Source organism: Macrobrachium rosenbergii, chromosome 35, assembly GCF_040412425.1.
Source record: "Macrobrachium rosenbergii isolate ZJJX-2024 chromosome 35, ASM4041242v1, whole genome shotgun sequence".
In the NCBI taxonomy this organism is placed as follows: Eukaryota; Metazoa; Arthropoda; class Malacostraca; order Decapoda; family Palaemonidae; genus Macrobrachium; species Macrobrachium rosenbergii.
In genome coordinates, this window is record NC_089775.1 from 7,354,870 (window position 1) to 7,378,275 (window position 23,406).

At 38.7% G+C, this 23,406-nt stretch overlaps 2 protein-coding genes across 3 annotated transcripts in view; one reads left to right on the forward strand and one right to left on the reverse strand.

Moving 5' to 3' along the window:
- LOC136856441 (E3 ubiquitin-protein ligase TRIM50-like) overlaps nt 1–3,392 on the reverse strand; it is a 43,747-nt gene extending 40,355 nt beyond the window's left edge. The window contains exon 1 of the mRNA XM_067134321.1: nt 3,063–3,392. Coding sequence (XP_066990422.1) covers nt 3,063–3,086 — 24 coding nt within the window. The 5' untranslated portion in view covers nt 3,087–3,392. The remainder of the gene's footprint in view (nt 1–3,062) is intronic.
- Nucleotides 3,393–10,901: 7,509 nt separating this feature from the next.
- LOC136856451 (uncharacterized) overlaps nt 10,902–23,406 on the forward strand; it is a 34,999-nt gene continuing 22,494 nt past the window's right edge. Inside the window, exon 1 of one of the 2 annotated variants that reach the window (XM_067134332.1) lies at nt 10,902–11,038. Coding sequence is in view for 1 of the 2 variants with exons in the window: in XM_067134331.1 (XP_066990432.1) it covers nt 11,272–11,295 (24 nt within the window). In the remaining variant the exon portion in view is untranslated. Of the gene's footprint in view, nt 11,039–11,067; nt 11,296–23,406 lie in introns of those variants that run through there. The other variant, XM_067134331.1, reaches the window with a different exon arrangement.

Below are 23,406 nucleotides of genomic sequence, written 5' to 3' on the forward strand. Positions count from 1 at the left end.
CGAGGAGACATCATGTGCTCACTTATCTCTAGGAGCAGGTTTTACTGTTCATTCAGTGTTCTAATGACTTTGTCTATCTTTCTTTAAACTCTTCCTCCACACTGTTGCTGTTGACAACTTCTGGTGGAAGTTTGTTCCATGTGTCACATCTCTTGTATGTGAAGAAGTTCCCACAATAAGATGTGTTGTATCTCTTCAGTTCTAGTTTCCATCCATTTTATTTCTTATCTGGTTTTCGTTTTCATGTGAAGAGTTAGTTACTGTCTACTTTTGTTATGCCTTTCAGTATTTTGAATGTTTCTATGAGTTGTCCTCGCAGTCGTCGTGTTTCTAAGCCATAGCATGTTCAGGTCTCTAGTCGTCTCCAAAACCTATTTGCCTGATGGATGGAATTAACAGCCCCCTTCTAATCTGTTTATGTCCTTTCTTAGTGTTGGTGACCAAAACTGTACTGCATATTCAAGATGAGGTCTAACTATCGATGTGTAGAGCTGCAGCACTGTTTCCTTGTTTCTGTAATTGAACTGCCTCTTTATGTAACCCACCATTTCTGTGCCTTCTTTTTCAGATTTTATGTTCTGTTTTGTGGATTTGAAGTCCTTTGTAATAATGATTCCAACGTCCTCTTCTTGTTCTACACTATTTATGTCATTCCCAAACGGCGTGTAGTTGACATGAGGGTTGTTTGTTCCTTTTGTAACACTTTACACTTATCCAAGTTAAATGTGATTTGCCTTCTTTTGACCACTCTCCTATTTTCCTTTGATCATTTCTTAAACTGTCCACTGTATCTGGGTCTCCTGCATTTACACCTAGTTTGGTGTCATCTGCAAATTTAGCTGTCCTGCTAGTTGCCTACATCAGTGTCATTAATGTATAATAAAAACAAGAACGGGCCAAGGACAGAACCCTGAGGAACTCTGCTTGTCACATCTGCCCATTCTGATTCTTCACCATTTACTACGACTCTCTGTTTTCTATTAGTTAGCCAGTCTTCGACCCAGTGTGCTATTTCTCCTACAATTCCTAAAGCTCTAACTTTTATCATTAGTTTCTTGTGTGGAACTTTGTCAGAGGCCTTTTGGAAATCTAAGTAGAGCATATCTACTGCTCTACTACTGTCGTCAATACCAAGCATGTTAAGAAAAACTCCAAGGGGTTTGATAGGCAGGATCTGTTTTGTCTGAAGCCCTGTTGGCTGTTTAACAACAGGTTGTTTCTACCAATGTGATCCACAATTTGATCTGACATTACAGACTCAAAATCTTACAAGGGACTAACGTTAGACAGATTGGTCTATAATTTCCTGAGTTTTTTCTCTCTCTTCTTCTCTATGAGAGAGAGAGAGAGAGAGAGAGAGAGAGAGAGAGAGAGAGAGAGAAAGAAGAGAGGTGGGGGAGGAAAGGAGAGGAAAAAGAGAGAGAATGAGAGAAATTCCATCCAATTACACTTTCTCTCTCTCTTCACGTCCACTGACAATAAACTTGTCTCTGTAAACATGAGACATTTGACAGAGCAAGAGAGAGAGAGAGAGAGAGAGAGAGAGGAACGTTAAAAGCGAATATTGCATGCAAGAGACAATAAAAATGAGAACAGATTGTCATAGGTGACGGAGAGAGAGAGAGAGAGAAAGAGAGAGATAGTAGGAAACTGATGGCTACGAAAGAGAGAAGTGGATAGAAAAAAGAAAGATAATAGAAAATGGATTAAATTCAGAGAGAGAGATAGAGAGAAAGAGAGAGAGAGAGAAGAGAGAGAGAGAGAGAGAGAGAAGGGGGGTGAGTGGCGGACGTATACGTAGAGAAAGAGAGTAAATGAAAAAGGGAAAGAGGGAGATATAAGCAGGTTAGGGTACGAGAGAGAGAGAGAGAGAGAGAGAGAGAGAGAGAGAGAGAGAGAGAGAGAGAGAGAGAGACTGATCTGTTATATAATAATACTGATTTTCCATTAAACATATTTCTCCAAATCCAGGAGAGAGAGAGAGAGAGAGAGAGAGAGAGAGAGAGAGAGAGAGAGAGAGAAGACTTGAATGTTAACGAGAAGCGAAAGAAGAATGATAGAATGATACGGAAGACAATGAATGAATAGCAGATAAGAGTTATGTAAACACAGCCACGTGCCCGACCCTCTCCAGCCATCACAGCTGACACATTAACGTTCTCACTCGACGGACCCTGTCGAGCCACTGACTGAGATGAGATCCAGATCCTCTACTCTACTCTACCTTTCCTGGTATAATCACACACACACGCACACACACACAAATCATTGGACTGAATGACAATAATTATTCTTGCCACACTTTCGGGGATTCCGGAGAGAGAGAGAGAGAGAGAGAGAGAGAGAGAGATGATACACATTTCTCCTTCTGCCTGTGTTGGCATGACGTCATCACCCTCTTCGTGTTTACACAGTTTGGGCCCGGATGAATACAATCCTGGTCTGGCCATCTTAAAACTCCTTTGTAGCCCGTCGTGTTCTTCGTGAAATTGGAATCTGCCACAAGATAACATAACCTTTGTTACTCAGAAAAAAGAAGCACAAATCCGTTAAAATCACTGAGCATGAAATGTTTCTGATAATGAGGTCCCTTACAACTCGGGCCGTCATCCCGTGACCTTGAAAATACTCTGATATTCTCCAACCACCTCTCTCTCTCTCTCTCTCTCTCTCTCTCTCTCTCTCTCTCTCTCTCTCTCTCTCTCTCTCTCTCTCTCTCTCTCTCTCTCTCTCTCCGTCACATAAGCGGTGATATGGAACGTCTGAAAAGGAATTTGTTGATAAAGATTGCAATAAAAAGAAGAAGAAGAAGAAGAATAAACAGACAAAACGCAGTAACCGACACACGATAACAGCACCGAGGGGAAGCCCCTACCTCCCCCCACATCCCCCCACCAGCGACCCCGAGAGCAGAACTTGCCACATCCAACAAGAAGTTTTGCATTTTTGCATCTAAACATATGAGTGACATATGAATGAGGTAAATAATGACAATGAATACCGTGATCACAACTTCAGCTCCGGGATGAGAGGAACGGAAAACGAAGGATAAGTAGACTTACTTGGCAAATGCTGGAGGCAGCCATTGCTCTTCTAGACTCCTTCCTTCCCAGAGGCCCTTTTCAGTTCACTGACGACACAAACTGCTTCTTTTGATAGAGTTGAAAGAAGAAGAAGTTTCCCCGGAAACAAAGCTTCACAACAATGATACAAAACTTGGGGAACCACATCACCGACTTCAAGCAAACTTGCATACTCAAAGCAGAGCTCTGGGCGGCAGTGGTTGACAGCCAAAATGTCGTACGGCATTTCTCGTGTTACTTCTTTCCTGTTCGAGTCGCGGAAGTGTGGAATTTCGGATGTGTCACGGGTGCTACTTTGGCGTGTTATCTACACGTTCAAAATATCTACAACGTCGGAATTCTACTTTGGCGTGTTATCTACAAGACAAATTCTAATTTAGCTAGTTATATACAAGGTCAAAATAACCAAAATGTATTTTTTTAATTCTTTTATTTCAGGATAAAATAAAAATAATATAAAAAATATCAAAGAGACATGGTTAAAATTTAATAACACTATAGAAAAAAAAATGTATCGGTATACAGCACGCACATCACCTAAAAATGCAAAAAAGAGGTCTGCAGCTTCTTTTTTCATTATCGGCCAACACCAGCAGTCAAGGTGTGATTGAAATGTTCCCTGATTGCAACCTCTCATTTTTTTCAGTATACGAATTTTTGTATCAAGCCAAGATCTTTCAATGGCTGGTGTATGTGTTCCAGTGGTAGGATCGACGTAGTTTTGCTGATGGTTTACGGTAAAATGGCGGAAATTGAGTTGGTTCAAATTAGAGTACGCTGGCCATTCGTTAGAATGAATTATTGAACCTTCAGCTACTTCCCTCTGAATGATCGGTTGTAGTGTGTCACGGTCTCTTCGTGGAACGTAAAAATATCGGCAGTGCAAACCTTTCTTCAAACCAAACACCCACGGACCATCTATACGTCTGCCATGTTACGGTTATTGTCAACTTCAGCCTCACTATCGGTTGAATTTGGAGCTTGATCACCGTGCAACATTCGACCTCTATTGTATTTTCGCCAAAGTCTTAAATTCGTCACTGGTTTCATTGTAGAATTCCTTTGCGAGCATCTTAAGGGCTTTGCTGCAGACTAAGTTACAGAATAAAATTTTTAAGCGAATGTATAAGCCAGCAAAATTTAAGAAATGTAAATAACTGCCCTATTTTTTATCTTTTAAGAAACGATACAACATAGAAATTAGGCTTGTTACCCAATTAGATAGCAATTGGGAAATTAGGAGGCAATATAGCTTGTTACCCAATTATGAATTTAACAAACGACACAACAAGCTATTTCTTAATTTAGATCTCAAACCAAAGTAGTTGCATGGCATGTAGATAACGAACCTGTGTAGATATCATACCAAAGTAGATAGATTCGTGACATGTAGATAACACGCCAAAGTAGCACCGTGTCACGTCCCTTCCCTTGTGGCACAGAAAAGAGACGAACTAGAAGCTTTCTTGCTCTCAAATGGATGAGCAAGAAATGCAGACCGTTCGATGAAGAAGAAACAGATTCTGTGTCACGGGCCAAGGTTTCCTTTGCATTATTTACTATTTGTTTCCTTTTGCTTCAGAGGAAAGCGGTGGCCTTGACGGAGAGAGAGAGAGAGAGTTTAGGCTATATATATATATAAAACTGGTCTTTTATATATATTATATATATATACACACATATATGTGTAGCAAGAATATGAAATACTATAGAGAGAGTGTGCGTGTGAGAATTGACAGAGAGAGAGAGAGAGAGAGAGAGAGTAAGAGTTAAAAAAGTCAATGACAGTTATCATAAAACTGGTCTTTTCAGACTTTTTCAGAGGGAGAGGATTTTATTATCAAAATTTTGTTATAAAAACGATAGATATAATAAAATTTGTAATGTTCATTTTAAAAGGTTCTTATATGTAATGGACACTGTACAAGAGGTCCATGTTGTAATGCAATATCTTTTGCAACTGGTATAAACAGAAATACAGTGAACTATTTCAACACTGTGCAACAGAAATGTGGTAAAATAAATAGATAAGTAAATACTGTACAATAAAATAGTCAACTTTATAGTGAAGGGGAATAATATTTCAAGATAATGAAATAATAAATAATTAACTCTAATATAAACAATAGTTCATTTAAGATTTTAGTTCAATTATCAGAGCTTAGTTCGAGCCATAAAAGATGTTTTTCGAAGACTCTGAAACCGGTTTAGGGAGCTTTGTGAGAGAGAGAGAGAGAGAGAGAGAGAGAGAGAGAGAGAGAGAGAGAGAGAGAGAGAGAGAGAGAGAGAGAGAGGCATGTAATCCTAATAAAAAAGGACCACTTTCAGGATTAGCCTCAAGGTTAAGGTTAACCCTGAGACTGGACATATTCAAGCGTGCTGTCCAGCTATTTGCTTTTACTTACATGTGACTTCGTTTTTAAGTGATGTATGCGTGTGTGTGTGTATGCATACTATATGTATGTCTGTATATATACATACAAGGTAGAGTCCTATAATATACATATATATATATATATATATATATATATATATATATATATATATATATATATATATATATATTCAACTAAATTTTGTATTGAGCAGAGTCCAAGTATAATGCTTTGATCTTCGTTCTTTGTTTTTGTACTGACGATGGAGGAGGCAGGTGGTAGATGATAATCCGCTTTTTACAGTGACCCGTGTTCATTTCACTTAATCTTCCACACACGCGGAAATGGCAGCGCCACTCTAAAAAAAAACAAAATGCCACATCTACCAAATGATCAGCCTTCTTCCTGGAAAGTTTGAACGGCATTGAGAAAATATGGCAGCAGTGCAGACGCCTTCGACTCTCATCAACCTTTCGCAGCCAGACTTTAATGGGCGTGCTCATTGCGAACTCCCTTCTACTCACTTTGAGTGATACTGATCTTAATGAACTTTGCCAGTGGATGGCCTCTTTGCTTGTTCCCGGGAACTGTCGCTCTTTTTGACTAATGCTGAGACAGGCCAGCTCATCTCAAGCGCCTCCTTTGAAGGTCCTTGACCTGGGCATTGTGACCGAGAAACCAGGCCTCTGAAAACTGTCTCTTTGGGGCGTGGGTATCGGGCCACAGTGACAGTTGAGCAAACTCACGCCGGAGGGGCCTCCAGGGCATCGTTCGGTCTTCTCGCCCTGTCGAAGCAAATAAGTACACAGATGAATAGCCAGCGTCTGATACTTGCAACTGTTCTTCAGTAAATGACCCTGCAGTCGCAGTCTGAAGTGTGAGCTCAGTTAACTGGTCGTCCGTACTCATGTTGCACAGTTGAATAAATGTTCTCTAGCATGAGCGATTCAGCTGCAAGTTTCATTTTATTGCAAAACAGGTAGATGAATAAATATGCGTTTTTCAAATACTTCAAAACAGGAGGACTGAGAGAGACACACACACACACACACACACAGCTACAGTCTTGAGCAGGATGAGACATTTAGAGTCATGTCAGTTTCGATGTCACACGGAGACCCTCTCGAAGTTCACCTGCAGACCAGTGATCACTAACCAATACCTTTATGTAGTGCTTCCATAACTATTCTACCCCTGCTATGAGAATATTATTTTATTATTATTATTTTATTATTATTATTATTATTATTATTATTATTATTATTACTGATTTGGACGTAAAAATAAAATAAACTACAGAAAAGGAATAACAAATAATTATGGACTGGATAAAACAACCTATGAAATAAGACATGACTGGGCCTCGGTCGAAGACTTATTATTATTATTATTATTATTATTATTATTATTATTATTATTATTATTATTATTATTATTATTATTACAGCCTCCGCTCTTGCTTGGGCTGAAGTCTGGCAGGAAGAACGTCCACACAAAATCCTTGAGGAAAAGTGCACTTTCCTTATTCTGTTTAGTAGGATACTAGCTAAGGACTGCACTCGAAGAGGGCGGTGCCCTTGCAGCCCTTTCCTCCCGCAGAAGGAGAGATCATTGGCAGGAAAGTTCTCCGGGACACCGCATTTCGTTGGTCTTTTCAAGCACAAGGAGAGAGAGAGAGAGAGAGAGAGAGAGAGAGAGAGAGAGATCTAACTTTCTGCTACCATGCAGCTTCTAACACAATTTTATGAACAATTTATTGGAGGAACAGTATCTTATCAGTCAGTGGTCAACATTATTGTGCGTGTGAGTGTGTGCGTGTATGTGTAGAGAGAGAGAGAGAGAGAGAGAGAGAGAGAGAGAGAGAGAGAGAGAGAGAGAGAGATGCGTGCGCATAAGCACCCATGTAGGGTATGAGAGTGAGAGGGACTGTGTGTGTATGTGTGTGTGTTCGTATGAGCGTGACCGAGTGTCGTATCCAGGGGGCAGGTGGACTAGTTCACTCAGGGAGCGAGAGCCGACTCAGAACGGTGGCCTCGCTCAGAGAGAGGCTCGGGTCAGAGAGCTCAGTGGGTCGGCTGCGACCCGTCGAGTAAAGTCTTTGAATTGCTGCTGCAATGGCTGGAGGCGGTCAGGCACGTGGTTGTGTTTACCCAGCTCCTACATGTCATTCATTCATTTTCATCCGTATTATTTCACATTCTCTTTTCGATAACATTCACTTCTTGCCTTTCTCAAAGCGATTACGGCGTCAGAGATGCAAAAGAAACGTTGATGAATGATGTCCGTAGTAAACGTATGAATAAAAACACAAACTGTCAACTGTTCTGTTTACTACGATTAGCTCCTCCGGATGAATGGAGGTGTGACGTCATCGCCACGGCAGCTGAGAGGAGGAGGAATAGAGGGAAATGAGCCTCTGTTTCCTCAGGTCATAAGGTGGAGAATGCCGTGCTCTCAGGCATCTCTAGGCCGAGTCCTCGTTTGGCTGTCGAGTTTCATCCTCATTCATTCGCCCTCATTACGACAATGACGACGCTGCTTTGTTGTTGGTAGAGATATGACGTTGACTGACCAACTTGCACATTATTCATATAAGAGGTTTGTGAGGGTAAACACGCCATAGTTTCTGAGAGAGAGAGAGAGAGAGAGAGAGAGAGAGAGAGAGAGAGAGAGAGAATGTTCTTGTTGCTTGTGATAGAGGGGCTCTTCCCCCACCCCCTATAAATACATGCATCCCAAATTCTTCATCCAGTCAAAGAAAACCTTCTGCAGAAGAATGGTGAAAGCGGCAAAGTATCAGAGAGATGTATCAGTACAGTGACACAATGTCACTGACAATGACAATGACAGTGAATCGCCAGTCACTGACGCTTATTCATTGACAGCTGAGTGACCAGGAGTGAGGTCACATTTGGAAGACAAGTGATTTTATAAATCACTCCAAAGGGAGTTTCTAATCCCTTTTTCTCAAAATTCAGGCTTCCATAACTCGAGAATGACTCGACAGATTGACTGGGAGTTTGCATTTTCCAACAGAACGGAACAAAATAAGGAAGGTCCATTCGGAGCTTCAAGGCCGTGGGAAGATTCCCCTCTCAGCCACGGGACCTCAAGGTCGGCCTTGGCATTTTTCCTTCCGAGGCGCGTGAGAAATTTGGTATCCTGTTTGAAGCCATTACTCGAGAACGGTTTGAGGAACCGACCGTCCGTTTGTTGAAAATTGCCAAACTCGACCAGGTTTTGGGGGAATGAGGAATCTGGATGCCCTGGTGGGGGTGCATCATCACTTTTGGGTGGTCGTGACGCCCTAGGTGTGGTTTCTCCTTAACTGCATTCAGGCATTGCATATTGAAGAAAATTAATGCCCACTCACTTGCAACACCCTCCCCATTTTAGCTGTCAGGTCAGTTTCAGGGCAGTGTCTGTCCATTGAGAGAGAGAAAAAAAAATATATATAACTATATATATTATCACGATGCGTACCAAGTACCCGGTTATTACACAACTAATCTCTAAATACAAAAATATACCTCACTTCAGCCAGATACCTGAACTCTCATAACAATAAGAATTACGACTGAGTACTCTAAAGTTAACAGTGATCCCTTAAAAAACTAATTAATCACTTGAAAAATCAAATTAAGTTTATCAGAATATGTGTGAGGTATCATCAATTAAACAAGAAATATTCTAGAGTAAAAGGGCATCACTCCATCAAAATTACTTTAACTGTTTCCCTGGTCTTAACTCACTTTAGCAATACTAAAAGAACGAAACAGGTTTATAACTTTGCCTTATGCACACACAATCCTATTCACTAGTGGTCAATAAATGAAACACTGTTTTTCTAAAAATATTAAATTTTTATTTAAAAATATTTATTTTTAAATTCAAAATTTATAATTAGAACTCACAATCTGAACAATTTACTATTTCTCAAAAATAACACAAAACTTAATTAATTCTTGAATTAAATTATGAAACAAAACTAATTCACAAAAACTTTAATTTATCAGTAACTTAAATTAATCAAGCAAAATTTAAGCTATCAAGAATTATTCAGGATTTGAAAAGAAAATCTTAATAAATAAAAAAATTAAATCAAGTATGCAACGTTAAATTACCAAGAAATATTTAAAATGCTACGTAAATAAACGTTACATCACAAACATAAAAAAATGTGAAAATATGAAGAGTTTGCAAACAGGAAAAACACACACAAATGCACATGAGATTTATCAATAATAATTTCACTAAGACAAAATTTCCCTAACTTATTATACCATGGTATCAATAAGTAAATTTCACATTGTTACCTTACACAAACTTGTGAAAACCTCTGTAAAATCACTTGCAGCAGCCGCTTTTCCACAAAACACACTCTTTTACCAGGCGCCGTTACAATTTACATAATTTTACTAAATTCAGATCTCAAAAGTTAACACTGATACGCGACCACAAATATAGTACATTAAAGTAACCTGTTTTTAAGAACGAGAGAGAGAGAGAGAGAGAGCCAAACTAATCGGTTTCGGAAATCAGAATGAATCAGATTTCAGAATTCCAGTAGCACTTGAACGTGAAACAATTACATGACGTCATTAAAGCATTTTGGTTACGAGATACAAAAGAGAAGTCCTAGAAGCAGTGAGGTGACGTCATTAAGGCATTTTGAGTGCGAGACACCAAAAGAGAAATTTCTAGAAGGAAAGTGACGTCATCCCAGCAAAACGTTTTGAACGCAACCGGGACATGTTACTCTTTCTCTCAAAGGGGCGTGCGTGATCAGAGCAATGCACGTAACAATGCGAAATCACTCGTCTCGTTCTCGCACGGGACCAATCTTGTACAGAAACCTCTACATGATCGAAACATGCTGCAATCAGCTAATTATGATTGACGTGTTTTATAAACAAGACGAAAAACTCGAGTTGGTTTCCTGAACGAATCGGCAATTGTTATTCGAACCTTTCATCATGTAACCCAAAACAAAGCACTTTCCAAAACAAAGCACTTTCTCTTATCTCAACTGATGACAATTTAAATGAAACAAGTTCTCACTAGGACACATGCGTTCCTGATACTACGGTACTATTAAAATTGTATTATGAATTCTAAATTACTTTATTAAGTCATTTAAATCATTAGTTCTTTTGAGATCTGATGCCAAACTAAATACGACACTCCAACAACCATAATCATTACACATAACACATGATAAATAAAAAAAGTAAAGATATCAAAATATCGCATGATATACATATTAGAAGGCAACATCATGGAATATATATATGTGTGTGTGTGTGTGTGTGTGTGTGTGTGTGTGTATAAGAACAGAACTGCACATGCAAGAGAAGGAAGACATGGCTACAAAGATTCGTCAGCCCCCAAGGTCAGACAGATAAGACGCTTACTCATGATAGCAACATGACAGTTGTCAGACGCACGAGAAAGGCGCGACCCATCGTGCCGAGAGAAGGTGTGACGGAGGGAAATGTCCACATGCGCTCAACAGTTGACTTATGAAATACAAGAGGCACTCGGCATCTCTGGATAAGTATCGGTATTAACACTCCAAAAGTAAGTAACAATAGAAGTGCTGTACAACATTTTGGCTGTCATTCGCAGCCGACCGGCGCTCGGCTCTAAGTACCTCAGTGTGCTTGAAGTTTGTCCCGTTTTTTTTTATATATATATAATAGTATTGTGTGAAGCTTTGTTTCAAGTGGAAACTTCTACTTCGTCGTTCTTTCAACTCGATCTGAAGAAGAAGAAGAAGCGGTCTGTGTCGCCGGTGAATCGGAGAAAGAGTAATGGCTGCCTCAAACATCTACCAAGTGAGTCTATTTATTCTCCTTTTTTTCTCATCATCCCGGAGCTGAAATTGTGATCACCATCTTCAGTGTCATTATTAACCTCATTCATAATGTCACTGTCATGGGCAACGTCGCCATCAACCCTCTATTTCTGTTTAGGCGCAAAAATGCTAAACTTCTTGTTGGGTGTGGAACGTTCTGCTCTCGGGTCGCTGTGAGGATGAGGGGGTAGGAGGAGCCCGGAGGTTGGGAGTGGTCGACTGGGGAGAGATAAGGTTTTCCGCTCTGTTATCATCGTGTGTCGGTTGCTGCGTTTTGTCCGTTTCTTCTGCTTCTTCTCTTTATTGCAATTATTATCAACAAACTCCTTCTTTTAAACTCTTCCTCCACACTGTTTCTGTTGACAGCTTCTGGTGGAAGTTTGTTCCTTGTGTCACATTATCTTGTGTGTGAAGAAGTTCTCACCATCTCTTCAGTTCTGTTCATTTTCGTCTGGTTTTCGTTTAATGTTCTTTTGTTTCTTTCAATATTTTGAATGATTTTAAATGTTTTCTAGCAGGCGTAACTGCGGGGGCCACCATTTGAAACTGTTGACCCTTGTTTTGAGTTCACGAAGCTTGTGTAAAACTAAGCTTAATTTTCATATTATTATTATTATTATTATTATTATTATTATTATTATTATTATTATTATTATTATTAAACCGTGGATAGTTTGTAAATCTGGAAATTAAAATAGGATAGAAAATGAAATCTTCAAAAACACGCGCACACACAGACGCACACACATACACACACACACACGTGTATTCTACAAAGATGTTATATAATAATAATAATAATAATAATAATATAATAATAATGTCGAAGGACTGACTGACATATAAACAGTTGGTAAAACATCTGATAGCGAACATCCTACACAGAGAAATAGCTATTGCAGACAAATTTGGTGAGAGAGAGAGAGAGAGAGAGAGAGAGAGAGAGAGAGAGAGAGAGAGAGAGAGAGTGTGTGCTCATCTTCACTGATATTGTGTGAATCCACTAGTTATTCGTTTTTATTTGTCTTGCTCAGCGCCATCATTGGTACCAGTCTCGTACAATACGTGTAATGATGTGCTGACGTAACGCTGCCACGGATTAGCCAAGACAGTGCATTTCCTGTTGGTAAATGGCGATGATTCTGTAGGCGATCGTGTGAATAAGAACTTCACCAAGACAAGCAGGTATTTATGTTACAAGCGTTTCGGGCTCATTTCTAATGATCTCTGTAGGCTAGTAATGCTGTCATTCTTCCGTCCTTGACAGTTATTTTAAAAGCAAGTGCATAAACGCACATTTTCAGTGTTACAGGCAGTACGTTATATGAGGAAAGGCTTGCTTTGCCCAGGGACATTTATTCAGTGCTGTAAGTTTTCACCTACGTAAGTTAACTAAAGGCATTAAGTAACGTAAAACTAATCCTTGTCTCAAACTGGAGAAAATCCTAAATAAAGTGCTACGGATATGAAAGGTTCGGTTGTGTTATTTATCATGTTTATTCGGTTAATAATGCCAGCATTCACTTTTATATACAACACAGTCATTATATATATATATATATAGATATATATATATATATATATATATATATATATATATATATATATATATATATATATATATATGTATATATTTATATATATGTATGTATGTATGTATGTATATATTATAGATAGATAGATAAATAGATAGATAGATAGATAGCCTATGTGTGTGCGTGTGTATTTATTTACGATTTCAAAATGTCCTAATTGTTGTTGTTATTATTATTATTCAGAGCAGTAGCAATAGTAGTAGTTGTAATAGTTTATTTATTTTATTATTATAGTTTATATATGTACTGTGTATATATATATATATATATATATATATATATATATATATATATATATATATACTGTATGTGATATATTTTATATTATGTTTATGTATTCGTTATGCTATCACATCTTAACTGATTTTACATATGATCATGTGACATAGCTAGAGTGTAATCATTTCTATTTGCAAAAAGTATGGTTAAGGTCATATTTCATCACTATTCTGATGCAATAAAGCAACTTCTGTTATGCATTTTCTCTACTTTCTAGATACTGTCTTAACTCAAGTCACCTTCCCGAACATCAGTTTTATATCTTGCAAGCAAACATAAAAAGTTTCTTTGAAAGGCAGTCAACTGCCGATGATCCGAATGAACCTTCTGTTTCAAGTTGGAAACGTCAAACCATTGATGACACACAAAGCACTGTAGACTATGAAAAAGACATGGTTACAGTAGATTCTTCTGAATCTGCTAGTGAAACTGGTTCAGTTGACAGTGACAGGGGAAGCATATAGGTATTACAGCCTCAGTGACACCTGGAACGTCATGTATTCTAAATGCCTCTGAACAAAAACATTCAGTTCTAGGATCTGACGACATAAGCAAAGGAAGAACAGAGTCCAGCTCAACCATCACAGGTAATTTTCCCTTCAGCAAGGTTTGGGAAAAAGCATCGTGCCTTTAGGTCATCATGGTACGATTCATACAAATGGCTTGAATATTCCGTTAGTCAAGATGCTGCTTATTGCTTCTGCTGCAGGATGCTCCCTCCCCCTAATAAACCACCATCTGAAATTCCATTTACAACTACTAGATACCGTCAATGGAAAAAAAAGCGAATGAAAAAGACGCTGGGTTTGCTCAACATCCGTGTAGTGATTATCATATGGCAGCTTTCTGTGCACGGAAAGAGTTTAAACAACGCACAGATTCTGGAAGTACAATTGCAGTTGCCCTTACATCTGCCCATGAGAAAACGATTATTGAAAACAGACAATACATATATCAGACAAGTAGCTAGAGTCCTCTGTCTGACAGCAAGACAAAAGATTGCGCAAAGGGGCCATAAAGAAAATGTGGATAGTCTAAATAAGGGTAACTACTTGCAGATCTTAGAGATTTTAAGTGAAAATGATGATATAGTTCAAACTCGACTAAAAGGAAAGAATCGTTAAATACACCAGTCCAAAAATTCGGAATGATTCGGGAGGCAATTTCAGATGAACTGAGTTCAAATATGTACTTTTCAGTCATGATTGGTGAGTCCAGGGATATCAGTAAGAAAGAGCAATTATCAGTAGTTTTTTGCTATGTGTACAAGGACAGTATACATGAAGAATTCTTGGACTTTGTTTGGCATCACAACCTTAATGCTAAATCACTTAAAGATGGTTTGTGTAAGGTTCTGAGATTGTGTTCAATTGATCCCAGAAACTGTGCAGGGCAAAGATATGATGGTGCTTCTGTAATGAGTGGAGTGAATCGAGGAGTTCAGCAGCTAGTGCGTGAAGAGTTAGAACCACAGGCAGTTTACATTCACTGTTATAATTACAGACTGAATCTTGTTATAGTTGGCAGTGTCAGATCAGTTCGACTGGCTGACTCTTTCTTTAGTTTGCCAGAAGAGATTTATACATTTATGTCCTCACACACACCACATGAAATTTATCTTGCAAAGCAAAAGGAATTGTTTCCTAATAAGCGAATTAGATCTCTGAAAAGGCTCAGTGATACAAGATGGCCTTGTCAGTATGTGTCATGTAAGGTTATGCTTGATGCCTTCCCTGCTGTCACAATTACCCTTGAAGAGATTTCTTCATCCCAGTGCCACAGAGGCAAGTGTGCAAATGTTGCAAGAAGTTTATTAATCAACATTAATTTTGCATATATATTATGCTTAGTGATGTTCACCCATATTTCACCAGCAGGAATTAAAGAATGAGCGCTCAGAAAAGGCATGGCATAGCATTTGGGAGAAGGCAGTTGCGATGTCCCGGACACACAATATTGAGATTTCACCTGCCAAGCAAAGAATTCATAAATTACCGAGGCATCTAAAGGATGCTGCTGTCTTGGAAACAACTGGACATAGAGAAGTGTGTAAGCATGAAGAACAGGAAGGATACAAAAACACACTCTATTATCCAGTAATGGACAGGCTGCGAACTGAAATTGAGTCAAGATTAAAATTTTGATGATGCCAACAAACCCCTTTTCCATTCAATATCATCTCTTGATTCTTCCTCCCATAAATTTTGACAGCAGGACCATTTTGGAGACAATGGCAGCTAAGCATCATGTTGATCTTGAATTCTTAGATGTTGAGCTGCGACGAGCAACACGATTAGTAAAACGTAAACAAACTGACCGGGTTAAAATTGCCAACATTGTGGGTTTGACAGCTTTTTTTGTTCCTTCTAAAGATGATTTCCAGGTTTGTACAAAATGTTAATCATTGCTCTTGTATTACCACCAACATCTGCATCTCGTGAGCGAAGCTTCTCTTCACTAAGACACATAAAGAACTGCCTCAGAAATTCTAAGTGTGAAAAGAACATCGATGTGGAAAGGTTTGTTGATATTTTTGCTAGGAAACAATAACAGAACGATGCAGATGTATTAAATTAATACATCTGCATCAATCTGTTATTAATACTTTTAATTAAATGATTAGGTTCAATAATCAAGTAACCAATTGTAATGGAATTTATATACTTTAACGGAAGTCATTAATTGTGGCAATCAAATGTCTTAATTTCTTTTGATCTCACTGTTTAAGCATATCATAGATACATTAAATGAATAATTCTATATATATATATATATATTTTTTTACAATAAGCAAGTGTTAATTTGATTCTCTTAATTATATTTTGTTTACATACCAAGTGGTTTTATTTCATTGCCAAACCATTACATATAAGATCTAATTTGGACTTAAAGTTATGGTCAGAGGTTCATAATTTTTATTAAAAAAATATTTGAGCAAGTTTGTTATATGAAAGCGTGATTCACAAATTGGTAGGCTTAAATATTTTAAAACAACCTTAATATCTTTCTACATGACTTAAAAAAAAGAAAAAGTATTATAATGTGTGCATCCCCAGTGCCCTCCTATATACAGCTGTGCCCCTCAGGTGCAGCCATCACCCCCCACCCTTAATAGACTCCTAGTGACGCCTATGCTCTCTAGTCGTCTTTGGTAACCTATTTGCCTGATGGATGGAATTAACTTTGTGGCTCTTGCTTGTACCCCTTCTGATCTATTTTGTGTCCTTTCTCAGTGTTGGTGACCAGAAATGTACTGCACATTCAAGATGAAGTCTAACTACTGATGTGTAGAACTGCAGCACCGTTTCCTTGTTTTTGTATTTGAACTGCCTCTTTATGTATCTCACTAGTTTCTGTGCCTCCTTTTCAGCTTTTATGCATTTTTGTGGATTTGAAGTCCTTTGTAATAATGACTCCAAGGTCCTCTTCTTGTTCTACACTATTTATGTCATTCCCAAACGGCGTGTAGTTGGCATGAGGGCTGTTTGTTCCTTTTTTGTAACACTTGACACCTATCCAAGTTAAAAGGTATTTGCCATCTTTTTGACCACTCTCCTATTTTCCTTAGATCATTTCTTAAACTGTCCACTGTATCTGGGTCTGCTCATTTACACCTATTTTGGTGTCATCTGCAAATTTGGCTATCCTGCTAGTTAAGCCTACATGAGTGTCATTAATGTAAATAAAAAAAAAAAAAGAGCAGGCCAAGGACAGAACCCTGAGGAACTCTGCTTGCCACATCTGATTCTTCACCGATTATTACGACTCTGTTTTCTATTAGTTAGCCAGTCTTCGATCCAGTCTGCTATTCCTCCTACAATTCCTAAAGCTCTAATCTTTGTCATCAGTTTCTTGAGTGGAACTTTGTCAAAGGCCTTTTGGAAATCAAAGTAGAGTATATCTATTGCTCTACTACTGTCGTCAGTACCAAGCATGTTATGTAAAAACTCCAAGAGGTTTGATAGGCAGAATCTTTTTGTCTGAAGCTGTGTTGACTGTTTAACAACAGGTTGTTTCTATCGATGTGATCCTCGATCTGATCTGCAATTATAGACTCAAAAGTCTCACAAGAGACTGACGTTTGGAACTTCTTTTGTAAACTGGGGGCACATTACCTAGTTTCCATCCTTTTGGTGCCTTTCATTGTTCTGTAGTTTTTCTGTAGAGTTTATATAGGTGAGGAACTATCTCCTCTTTTAACTCTTTAATTTCTCTTTTTAACGTCTTCTTCTGTAAATATTATTTTGTCAAGAGGTTTTGCCCCTTCATATTTAATAGCTGGTTCAGGGATTGAGGTAGTCTTCAATTGTGAAAACACTAGTAAAAACTTATTCAGTAACTCTGTTTTTTCCAAGTCTGAGTTCACTGGGCTTCCTCCATTATCTCATAGGGACCTATGCTATTTTTTATTGGCGTCCTACTATTAACATGCACAAAGAATTCTTTTGGGTTTTCCTTACAAACTGATGCAACTCTCTTTGCATTTCTCACTAATTTGTCCACCATTCTACAGAGTTCTTTGTGGCTTTTCTTCTCGCGTTAGGTGTGGAGTCATTGATTTGTGCAATGTGTCTCTTTCTCTTATTCTATTATTTTCAATTTCTCTATTGAACCACTCAGGCTGAGGGTTGCCGTTTGTTTGTATTTGCTTTAACGGTATAGATCCGGAGCGTTTTTCTGTGTATTCTTCTAGAGAGGCTTCCCAGTAGCCTACTTATCTATGTCTGTGTTCTTGTTGTACTCTAGATTTTTAAAATACCCCTTTAGTTTTTTTAGGTCTCCTCGACGGTAGTCTAATCTTTTTAGTTACTTCGCTTTTTTATGGTGAATATTAGTATGAAATGTAATTATTTTGCGATCGCTTTTGCCTAGATTTGCACCTACTGAAATTTCAGGCACTAGGTTATTTTCTGTTGACAGGACGATGTCTAGTATGTTGTTTCCTCTAATAGGTTTGCCAACCCATTGATGGAGGAATTCATTTTTGACAAATTCTAAAAGTCTCTTTCCTTCTAAGTTTGATGTGGCCATAGCGTCCCAGTGTAGTGCTGCATTGAAATCTCCCATTATTATGCAGAGTTTGTTGCTTGCTTCTTGTCCTGATAGTGCACAGACTCTTCGTCGGACATTTGTGGCTGATGGGGAGGTCTGTACACTAGTATTAGAGTTAGCTTCTTCCCTAAACTCCTTATATTGATGCCAATTACTTCTTGCATGGTTGTAATTTTACACTCTGTTGGACTGTGCTGGTCCCTGATATATAACATAATGCCTCCACCTTTTTTTATTGGGTTTATCTTTTTTGAGCAATTTACATCCTGCTATTTGGTACTGTCACGTTAAGTGATGGTTTTGCGGGAACTGCTGGTTCCCCGCTCGTTCCTTTTGGATTGCTGCCTCCTTACCTTCAAGTTTTTTTGTTTTGATGTTCTCGTCGGTGAGCTGCCGTTTTTCTTTCTTCAGTCGGGTCTGGTAGGGCATGTAAATGGCAGCAGCAGCAGGCAGTTTTTGGAGTCGACGTTGGTCGAGTTTTGAGCAGCAAATTTTGGAGCACGTCGTAGAGGTGGAGTGTGACCATGGTAGTCGATGTGACCACGAGCTGCTCATCTTTGGTGACAGCGTGAGGCTGTCCTGACGTCTCCATCGGGGTATTCTGGTTTGTGGGGTCTTGTCCCTGTTGTGCAGCTGAGGGCTGTCTTGGTGACCCGATGGAGGACGTATGTTTGGTATTTTTTTTTTCTGCCTGCTGTTGTTTATTTTTGCCTTTTTTAAAGCTACCATTTTGTTTAGTGCTGCCTTTTGTTTTTCTTGTATTTAGGTTTTTATCTTTTTACCAGACCTGACTCACTTGTAAATCTTGTTAATAAATTAATTTTAAGCTCATTTTATTGTTTTGTTGTTTTCCTCCTTTGTTTGTTGCATCTGCCGTCAGTCTGACAAGTATTTAAAGAATGCATAACGGCCCACTCAGGTCGTTACAATGGCGACCGTGACAGGACGGCTCTGTTTTGGCTGGCGGGGTTGTTACGGCATTGAGAGGGCTTGTAAAAAAAAAAATAATTTTTTTTTCTTTTAGGTGGGAGGTGTCACGTTAGTGATGGTTTTGCGGGAACTGCTGGTTCCCGCTCGTTCCCTTTTGTGGATTGCTGCCTCCTTACCTTCAAGTTTTTTTGTTTTGATGTTCTCGTCGGTGAGCTGCCGTTTTTCTTTCTTCAGTCGGGTCTGGTATAGTAGCGGCAGTGGCAGCAGCAGAGGCAGTTTTTGAGTCGACGTTGGTCGAGTTTTTGAGCAGCAATTGGAGCACGCCTGAAGTGGAGCACGTCGTAGAGGTGGAGTGTGACCATGAGTAGTCGTGTGACCACGAGCTGCTCATCTTTTGACAGCGTGAGGCTGTCCTGACGTCTCCATCGGGGGTATTCTGGTTTGTGGGGTCTTGTCCCTGTTGTGCAGCTGAGGGCTGTCTTGGTGACCCGATGGAGGACGTATGTTTGGTATATTTTTTCTGCCTGCTGTTGTTTATTTTTGCCTTTTTTTTTAAAGCTACTTTTTTTATTTAACTTGATTTTGTTCAGTGCTGCCTTTTGGTTTTTCTTGTATTTAGGGTTTTTTATCTTTTACCAGACCTGACTCACTTGTAAACTTGTTAATAAATTAATTTTAAGCTCATTTTATTGTTTTTGTTGTTTTCCCTCCTTTGTTTGTTATCTTTTGACAGTCCTGAGTATGTTAAAGAACCTGCATAACGGCCCACTGGTCGTTACAGGTACTCTCCTACAAGGTCTCTTGATGACTCTTGTATCCATGTTTCTATGATACCTATTATGTCTAATTCTTCACTTGCTATCAGTGCTTTGAAAAGATCTGCTTTGTTCCAAATAGACTGTGAATAAACTGCACCTCTCTGAGGGACTTTCCTGTCTTCTCTTTTGTCCTCGGTGGCTCTATTCTTTCCCTTATTTTCACCGTTTCTTGCAGTGCTAATACTAACCAAATTCTGGGAGCTTTCCGACTTCTTCCATTGACTGTTCAGTTCACTGAGGTGTTTCAAGAGGTTTTCATTAAGAAGGTTTCCTAGTAATTTTGCTCCTTCCAAATTCAAGTGAGTTCCATCTTTTTTTACATAATTTTTTTATTTCCTACAAATTTGTCACAAAAGTTTAAAAATCTAACGCCTTTTTCTTGGCATATTCGCTCCAGTCTGTCATTGGTTCCAGTTGCCCTGCTGAGGGAGTAGTGGCTTACATTGGTCCTAGGCAGAAGTCCTGCAAGAATGCCGTTATCGGTCTTCTCAGTTCGGCTACAAGACCTGTCTGACCAGCTCTTCCATCTTGCAGAAATAAGTCGTTTCCTCCTCCAGCGACTACGATTGCAATTTTCTACTTTTCACTTTGACTTTCTTCACTACCTCGGTTATCTTCTTCGCTCCTGCACCTGGGTAAGGATTAACTTTTCTTGTATTTTTATTTTTGGCCGCAAAATTTGACCCCTGATCTTCTACCAACGAGTCTCCAGTTAAGGTTGTTTCCTCTTCTAATTCTGAGAGCACAGCAAATCTGTTTGATGTGTTTATTCCTCTTGGGGACAATTATGTTTTCTGTCTGCTATCACTCTTCTTCCAACAGCTCTCTTGAATTCACTCTTTTGCTTGTAAGTTTCTTTCTTTGTACCTTGTCTAGTCTGGTGCTTGTTCCTGTTTCATTTCTGGTTCTGGTCTTAACTAACTGTTTTCTAATCTGCATTATACTCTTGCCATTTTCCTCTGTGTCGTTGTTCAATTCCTGTTGCTCTCTCCTAAGGTCTATCACTTCTCTTCTTAGGTCTCCAGTTTCTTTCTCCATCCTCTCTTCTCTTCTTTTGCCTTCGTGTTTAGTTCCTTTGATATTTCTTCTCAGCTTAGCCAGCTCCTGTTCTTGTTGACAGGAGAGACAGACACTGAGAGTACCTAGCTTTGATGTGCATGCCTTTTTGTAGTCTATGCACCACTTTTTAACATTGCATTTTGCACGTGTGCTTTAATCTCAACTTTTCTTGGGCCATCTCTGTTTGTGTCTTGGTTTCAATATTTCTATCTGAGCTTTAATTCAATATTCTTTCTTATGTGACCAGTTGGAAAGGAAAAACGAGGGGTGGTTGAGTAGTCCCACAGTCGCTGCGTCCGCCTATCCATGGACAGTTTTTCATCGTTCGCCGCCAAGATCCTTTTTTTTTTGCTGCCACACTAACATACGGTCCTCCTTTTATTAGAGGATCCCAAACGTGTCCAGCTCTCAAATGAGCAACACAATTTGCCTAAGCAAACGATTTTTCACAGGAGTGAACAGAAGCATGCCAGAATCTTATGACCTGACTGCTTCTCCTCCAACCATGAAAATCCTCAAGGAATGGCCACGAATGGTCACACCAGCAGACCCCACGGGTAGGAAGTTCCTCAATCACTGCCACAGAAGCTCGTCTGGGGGTTTTAGCTGGCTAGGACTCCAACAAGGCACAAAAGCTCCACAGCCTCAGAATAGTTTGGCCTTCACTCACAGGATAGTGGTTGCAGTGGTGGTCATTCATTCAAAAGAGAATTTGTTGCAGCCCATACAAGCATATTTTCAGTTTTTTCTGAGATGTGACTGACCTGCGTCACAAGTATCAATAGAAAATCCAGCATCATCATTTGCAATAGCTTTTAATGTCACTGCGGTGATTTTTAGAGCTTAGAAAACTTTTCATTTGTGTGAGCTTTTTAATAACTAAAAATGTATATATACATGATAATATTTACCGTACTTGCACTTGGATGTAGGAGGGAACCTCTGCTGACACCGTTTATGTAATTGTGGCTTCGAGGAAAATCTTCATCACTTGTTTCTGTAGCCGCAGTGTAGCGAGTTCCTTGCAAAACTTACACCTTAATGTCTTATCAACTGTGTAACAACAGTAACCCGCCAATTATACAATTATTAGAACTTCTTCACACTCATCAAAGTCTCTTTTTACAATAGTTACATCTATAGCCAAGTTTTCCTGCACATTTTGTTTCATTTCATCCCATTTACTCTCATCAAACTGCGATGATTTAACAGGCTTTCCATCCAAAGATAACTCTTGTTTTAGCAAGGAAATCATTCTGAGTTTTTTCTCGGACTCAAAAATCTGCCATGCAGATATGATACATTTACCACCTGACATTTGACGATATTTACTAAATCTTGCTTCCAAGTTATTGGTTTGAAATTTTCTTGGTAATATAATCCATTTTTAATTCTGAAATTCAGTACAATCATTGCTTGCGTTGTAAGCTTTATGGCTGTGAACGTCTCTCTTGTTAGGTTTCATTTACCCGTTTTAATATCATCCCAGACTTGTAGCCATAAGCCAAAGTTTTTGAGAAATTCGTATTTTTTATCTCCACTTTCATTAGTTAGGGCTGTGGCACATGGAGTATTCAGTCTTTTACCTTTGAACTTTGACATCACATTCATTATCGTCCACCAAGTATGAATTACTTTGATATAATGGGCTACTTCAGCGGAAAATGGCAAGAAGTTTTCCTTTCCAAATGATAAAAGTGCTTCATAATATATTCATTGAAAATTTTCGGAACCAGATTAATGTTTTGCTTTTCAAGATTTGACGGCCACAAAGCTTTCTGTGTTAAACCACATGAATGTTTCAAAAGGGATTTTGCCTCTAAAGAGTACAGCTTTTGCAAGGTAAATTAATGGGGCATAATATATTTCAATATCATTTTCATAATAATGGCCTGTAAAAGAAAATTTTGGAAATCTCATTGTTTTCTCATTACTATCTTTTTGTCCAAACCAATTATTTCTGAGGCATTTAATAATATGGACCGAATCAAACATAAAGAAAAGTGGTCGACTTATTTGGAGAGGGTGTGGGTATACTATGGATAATTTAGGTGGATTAGCAAAAAATGACATCGCTTTACTATTGATAACATTATTGTCAGTTATAACTACAAGTACGGTGAAACCGATGTTTTCTAAACCTACTATAACCTTTCTTATTATAGCATGCAATGTTTCAGCTTTGATACATTTTGTGGGTATGATATGTACAACATCCTTAAATCGCTGGTTGCTGCTGCACAGCTGTCAAAAGCCGAGCCCACAATGCTACCCCCTTTAAAATCTAAACATGCCTTTTAATGAATTTCGTCCAACAATAGATTCTCAGTTTTATCGTTAAGTGAAAGGGATTTGAAT